Genomic DNA, 7,493 nt, shown 5'->3' with positions numbered 1-7,493 from the left:
AAGTATGAAAATTTCACCTCCCAAAATTTTATTAGACAAATTTTATCTTTTTCTTTTTTTTTTCTTTTTTTTTTTGCTCACTAGACGCAGCCATTGGAGCTCCCTACGCCAACTCTCAAGACGACAATAGTGGGATTGTCTACATTTACAACGGTTCTCCAAGAGGGTTGATACAAGAACCTAAACAGGTATGATTAAGGAATCCTGGTAGGCAGTTGAGAAAGCTGCTGAGGGTATGGTAGACGGAATCTAGAATTGCAAACAACATTTTGATAATTTGAATCGTGCGGACAACTTACTTTGCAATGACAAAAAGTAAAATAATTTTCATAAAAAAACTCGTACAAATAGAAACACTTATAATCTTATATGTGTATATAATTTATATAAAATATTTCAAGATCAGTAACAACGTTAATATAAACAATGAAACAAGATTTATGTTAACTGTTAAAAACCCAATTGCAACAAAATTTAACTTTTGAAGTTCCGTCGATTTAATCTCTAGATTAAGACCATTCCATATTCGGGCCACAACTGGGATAAAACTTTGAGTAGTGTTGAGCTTTATGATGAAGGCAAGGCTATTATAATTAAATGCATACCTAGTACTTCGTACATGATGGTACAGTTTGGGAAGATCTGATTGCAATGGTCCGAATTATGATAAACCTTTTGCATTTTAAACAAAACACTAACTAAACGGTAGTGCCAGAGATTAATATCCCATCCAGGAGAAAGAAATTTAATAGATCGCAAATTAGGATTGAAATATGCAGCTTAAGACCAGGCAGGGAAATAATATTCAAAACATAGCAGAATGAAAGAATTTAAAATTTTCTCAGGTTAGATTGATCACCAAAAAACTTAAAAGACTCAATATGCCTTTTTTTCGTGTAATTGAAGAAGAAACAGACCGGATGTGTTTTTTACACGTAAATTCGCAATCAATAATCAAACTTACATTCTTAAATGAGTTGTATACAGCTATGGAAACATTGTTGATGACAAGATCTAGATGTTGAGGAGCCATTGTTCTTGACCTACTTGAAACAGTATTTTGAGTTTTGTTGGGGTTCAACTACTTACCTCATAATACTTATCACGCACGTATTTCAGCTAGATCTATATTAAGCGATTCAGAAACCAATAAAAAACACTCAGGACATGGAATTAAAGCAAAAAGAGTAGCATCATCTGCATATGCAATAAGTTTACTTTCTATGATAAATCCCATATTTGTGTATATATATATATATATATATATATATATATATATATATATATATATATATATATATATATATATATATATATATGAATATATATCACTAGCACACATGATTTCAATCAATGTAAATATCACCCACGAATGGCATTTAATACCGAATTCTATCTTGTGAATATAAATCCACTTGGAATTCATTTTATGGTAACAGCTTCTGGCCGAGTAGAGATTCGGGCCCCCACCGGTTCGGCCGGAAACTCTCTTGATGGCTCAGTCGGTAGAGTCTTCGCAGGAATGGTTTCCGGCCGAACAGGTAGGGGTTCAAATCTCTACCCGGCCAGAAGCTGTTACCATGAAATAAATTCCAAGTGGATATATATTCCCAAGATAGAATTCGGTATTAAATGCCATTCGTGGGTGATATATATATATATATATATATATATATATATATATATATATATATATATATATATATATATATATATATATATATAATATATATGCATACACAAAATGTACATTCCTCAGGTCATTCGCGCCTCCCAATTCCCGGGTGTAATACGAGGTTTTGGCTTCAGCTTAGATGGTGGCATCGACATGGATGGTAACGGATACCCGGATGTTGTCATTGGAGCAGTGGAATCAAACAATGCAGTCTTGCTTATGTAAGAATGGTAGTTTACAGTAATTCACTTATGGAGTCTTGTCGAATCTTAATTTCATTCAAAACCATGCTAACATTTTTTTTTTTATCCAGGTAATGATAAAAGTAAAGTAAAATTGTATTAATTATGAAGAATTAATTTACATAATAATAGCTAACTTTGGTTTGAGAATTAGCATCCAGATTATTATTGTGGTGTAATTCTTTCATAGTTGTTTTCTTGCAAAGCAATTAAGAAACTTTCTTTAAAAAAATAATCAACAATCCCTCGTATTTTTGTTAAGATAATCTTCCTCTATTAAATACTGTAGTGGCTAAGCTCTCCCCCTACTCTCATATTTAACGGAAAAGCTGTCCTCTTGCCCTTATATTTAACAGGAAAGCTCTCCTCTTACTAGATTTAACGGGAAAGATTAGAAAACCTCTCCTTTTACCCTCATATTCAACAGAAAAGCTGTCCTCTTGCCCTTATATTTAACAGGAAAACTCTCCTCTTACTAGATTTAACGGGAAAGATTAGAAAACCTCTCCTTTTACCCTCATATTCAACAGAAAAGCTGTCCTCTTGCCCTTATATTTAACAGGAAAACTCTCCTCTTACTAGATTTAACGGGAAAGATTAGAAAACCTCTCCTCTTACCCTCATATTCAACAGAAAAGCTGTCCTCTTGCCCTTATATTTAACAGGAAAACTCTCCTCTTCCTATATTCAAAGGGAAAGATAAACAAAGCTCTACACCTACCCTCATATTTAACAGAAAAGCTGTCCTCTTGCCCTTATATTTAACAGGAAAGCTCTCCTCTTACTAGATTTAACGGGAAAGATTAGAAAACCTCTCCTTTTACCCTCATATTCAACAGAAAAGCTGTCCTCTTGCCCTTATATTTAACAGGAAAACTCTCCTCTTACTAGATTTAACGGGAAAGATTAGAAAACCTCTCCTCTTACCCTCATATTCAACAGAAAAGCTGTCCTCTTGCCCTTATATTTAACAGGAAAACTCTCCTCTTCCTATATTCAAAGGGAAAGATAAACAAAGCTCTACACCTACCCTCATATTTAACAGAAAAGCTGTCCTCTTGCCCTTATATTTAACAGGAAAGCTCTCCTCTTACTAGATTTAACGGGAAAGATTAGAAAACCTCTCCTCTTACCCTCATATTCAACAGAAAAGCTGTCCTCTTGCCCTTATATTTAACAGGAAAACTCTCCTCTTCCTATATTTAACGGGAAAGATAAGCAAAGCTCTACACCTACCCTCATATTTAACAGAAAAAACTGTCCTCTTGCTCGCATATTTCACAAAGCTCTCCTCTTACTATATTTAACTGGAAAGATAAGAAAACCTCTCCTCTTACCCTTATATTCAACAGAAAAGCTGTCCTCTTGCCCTTATATTTAACAGGAAAACTCTCCTCATCCTATATTTAACGGGAAAGATAAGCAAAGCTCTACACCTACCCTCATATTTAACAGAAAAGCTGTCCTCTTGCCCTTATATTTCACAGAAAAGCTCTCCTCTTACTATATCTAACGGGAAAGATAAGAAAAGCTCTCCTCTTACTATATTTAACGGGAAAGATAAGAAAAGCTCTCCTCTTACTATATTTAACGGGAAAGATAAGAAAAGCTCTCCTCTTACCCTCATATTTAACGAAAAGGTCAGCTCCAGTGATCACCTTAGTGGGGGATGTGAGCTTCCAGAACGAGGCGCTGAATAACGAGAATAGCTGTGACAATGAACTAGCAGGCTATCGGAAAGTGAAGGGCGTCTGCTTCTATCTGAATATCGACATTCGGTACAAGGCGTTTAATGTGACGGGGGACATCGGTAAGGACATTTCTATTTTTTAATGATGTATTACTCATTTGAATGACCATACCTTGACGCAATTCACTTTTGTCTACTCTGGTGTCCTCTTTCTTTCCTTCATGCAAAGTAACCTGTAGGTTATTGACTCCATCATGAACGGCGCAGTATATAATAGTTATTCTTTTACCTACAGATGCTCAGCTGCGAATGGTTTTGAAGGATGAGTCTGATCCTCCAAAGTTTGTCTTCAAAGTCACAAATGACCACAGGTACAGAAACAATTAGGTATATATAGTATGTCGTTCAACAGGTGGATGGAATTATACAATTTCATTAGTTTATCAATATGGAATTAAAAAAAAAATTACTCTATATTACCAAAAAGGAACAACTTTCCTCACTTTCATCATTTCATCTATTAACGAACTTTCATTAGAAATTCCTGAGAAGTTTCACTATTGGTCAGATTTCTTTGTACGTTTATATACATATTTATTTTATTTATTTATTTTCTTTTTTTTTGGTTAAAGGAGGTATAAAACAGGATATGATATTTGGTCGCAAACTATGTGAATACAATGTGGATTAACTAATGTTAACTTGATATAGCACAAATTGGGGTTGGTGGTGAAAATCTGCAAAAACTAGAAATATTTCAAACAGCTTGATAAAAAATAGAGTGGTAAGTACGTTTAAGCAAAACTAATGTTATTTGTATAAATGGAAACACAAAGATAGAGTAACGAGGAGTGAAAATTTGGGAGCACCTGGTGTGCATGTTTGGGAGTAACTATTTTGGGAAATGGTAGAATATGATAAGACAATTACTAAACTGGTGACGCAAAGGTAGCATGTTTTTGTAAGAGACTTTAACTTCAGGGAAAACCAATTTTTGAATGTATGAAAGCATTGTTAGACAAACTTCCTTGAAGTGGGAGATGTATGTATGTTCCACGCAAATGAAAGGCATTAGAGATGCAGATGTTGAGAAAAATATTTTGCAAAATATAAATGGCATACGAGGAAATGAGACATTTTAAAATAATGCAGCAATGTATGAGACAGTTGGATATGTGGAAAAATGGAAAACGGTAGCAAAGAAAATTGTAAACTTTATAGTTCATAGGAATGAAGAAAGAGAAACAGATTCTTAATACTCTGGATGTGTAAGTGTATGTGCACAAATGAGGTGAATGTCGCATACTGTCTGTAGGGGATCATACACTGTTGTTGTTTTGTTTACTGTGTATGTATAAGAAACGCTTTTATTATGGTAATTAGTTTATCAGGATATTCCTGCGAAGATTGCAAATTTTCAACGGTACACTCCTAATGCTTATGAATTTTTCGTTTGTATATTCATATAACTATAATTATTTTTAATTCTTAGGACTCGATTTCAGATCATTTGGGCAGATATTTGAGTAGCTACTTAGTCGAGTAATGCATGAGGTGCTGGTTAAGATTTCGCATAATCACGCACATAAACTGATTTGAATATGAATATGAAAGTTATATTTTCTCCATTTTATACACACAGCAACAGAAAATAAAAAAATTCCAAAATATATATAACTGAAAAAGTAATAACCTTTTTTTTTTTTAATCCAAGCCTAAAATGTTTTCCAGCGCATCTATAATTGATAAACTAATAGCCTTACAATTAGATCATTATTTCCTTAAGTCTCTTTACAAAACTACTGACATTTCGCTGCAGGTACGACATGGCCTACAAGATTCGTCCAGTCGACACCAGAGTCAGTGGGGTTGGGATATCTATCTTTGCCAAGGTAAGTTTTCATAAGAGAGGGTTCACACATTTTCCTATGCACATATATACCATATACAGTATATGTATATTTCTAACTGCCACAATGCTTCAAACATTTTGGAAACACAACACAAATATTTATCCAACACAGAAATCAATAAAATTTCTTCTGCCAATGAAACACTCATACTATTGCCCAGATCGCTATAGCCATCATTAGTATCTTAGAAGTAAATTCGCGGTAGTTATAACTAACTAAACTCGGGATGGATATTGTTTATGAGATCGGCCTTGTCCCTCGTTGATGTCGCTCAATATTACGCAGTTCACGGTAATGTTGCTACATTTAACATCATATTCAAGAAGGCTACATTATAGCTGTGTCTTTTCAATTGCAGATATTGCATGGGAACTTGGCAGGAACAGAGAAACTGTTTCTCATTAATTAATGAAATTTACCGTTGGATATATGAATTTTTCTAGGAACAATTTACTCCACTGCCGAAAATAACCATACAACCCACACCAAAATAAACGTTTGCTGTGGCTTTTCTATGGCAGATATCAACATGAAAATTGTTATGAACAAAGTAAATATCCATCCCATAAATCCCAGAAAATTTCATTTAGATATATGAAGTATTCTACGAATAATTTACGGCGCCACCGAAAATCGGCCTCCGGCTGATATCGAAAAATGGCTACTGTGACTTTTCTGACAAGTATCAATATGATAATTGGTATGAATGTAGTTCATATAATACCCATCAAACCCGGTGAAAATAATTTGGATATTTGTAAAATTCTAGCAGTAGTTTGCAGCTCCTCAGTGACTTTTTAGCTAAAAATCCTCACTTACGAACAAAAGTGATAGCCAGGCCATGCTTATAGCAGGTATGAACATGAATATTGGCAGAAACAAAGCATATATATATATATATATATATATATATATATATATATATTATATATATATATATATATATATATATATATATATATATATATATATATATATATATTTATATATATATATATTTATATATATATATATATACATATATATATAATCCCTTAAAATTTCATTTGAATATATTTATTGGTATAGGAGTTATTGTCACCTCGGCCGAAAGTATCACTTAAATTATTCGAGGAACAATTTAATCCACTGCCCCAAAAAACCACTCAACCCATACCGAAATGAACGTTTCCGTGTCTTTTCTATGGCAGATATCAACATGAAAATTGGTATGGACGAAGTAAAAATCAATCCCACGAAGCCCTAAAAATTTCATTTAGATATGCGAAGTATTCTACGAGTAATTTACGGGGCCGCCGAAAATGAGCCTCTCGCGAATATCGAAAAAATGGCTAGAGTAACTTTTCTATGGCAAGTATCAATACGAAAATTGATATGGAGGTAGATCACATTACACCCGTCAAACCCATTGAAAATAATTTGGATACCTGTAAAACTCTAGCAGTAGTTCGCTCCTACTCACGGATTTTTTAGCTAAAAGTCGTCACTCACGAACAAAAGTGACAGCCAGGGCGTGCCTATAGCACTAATTAACATGAAAATTAACAGAAACAAAGCTTATATATATATATATATATATATATATATATATATATATATATATATATATATATATATATATATATATATGTGTGTGTGTGTGTGTGTGTGTGTGTGTGTAATCCCTTGAAATATCATTTGAATATATTTATTGGTATAGGAGTTATTAACTCCGCCACTGACAATATCAGCTGTTCCCCTCCACCCACGCTCAGAAATCTATGGTTAAGGAATGACTGCTACGGGTTGGGTGAGATATCTTAAAAACAAATTGGCCTTTCATATAAGTAAACTCACTTCGTTCGTGACAATAAATATCTGATAAAACGGTCAGGTGTGTGTATGTATGTATGTGTATGTATATATATATATACATATATATATATATATATATATATATATATATATATATATATATATATATATATATATCC

General features: G+C 33.3%; 1 protein-coding gene across 1 annotated transcript in view; it reads left to right on the top strand.

Moving 5' to 3' along the window:
* The window catches only part of LOC137623755 (integrin alpha-8-like), a 69,606-nt gene that overhangs the window by 36,881 nt on the left and 25,232 nt on the right, over positions 1 to 7,493 (top strand). The window contains exons 11-15 of the mRNA XM_068354584.1: positions 85 to 188; positions 1,760 to 1,896; positions 3,558 to 3,727; positions 3,903 to 3,978; positions 5,427 to 5,499. Of these exons, the coding sequence (XP_068210685.1) occupies positions 85 to 188; positions 1,760 to 1,896; positions 3,558 to 3,727; positions 3,903 to 3,978; positions 5,427 to 5,499 (560 nt within the window). The remainder of the gene's footprint in view (positions 1 to 84; positions 189 to 1,759; positions 1,897 to 3,557; positions 3,728 to 3,902; positions 3,979 to 5,426; positions 5,500 to 7,493) is intronic.

Source organism: Palaemon carinicauda, chromosome 2 (assembly GCF_036898095.1).
Source record: "Palaemon carinicauda isolate YSFRI2023 chromosome 2, ASM3689809v2, whole genome shotgun sequence".
NCBI lineage: Eukaryota > Metazoa > Arthropoda > Malacostraca > Decapoda > Palaemonidae > Palaemon > Palaemon carinicauda.
The sequence above is the reverse complement of the archived record's forward strand: the minus strand, read 5'-3'. Positions and strand labels throughout refer to the sequence as shown.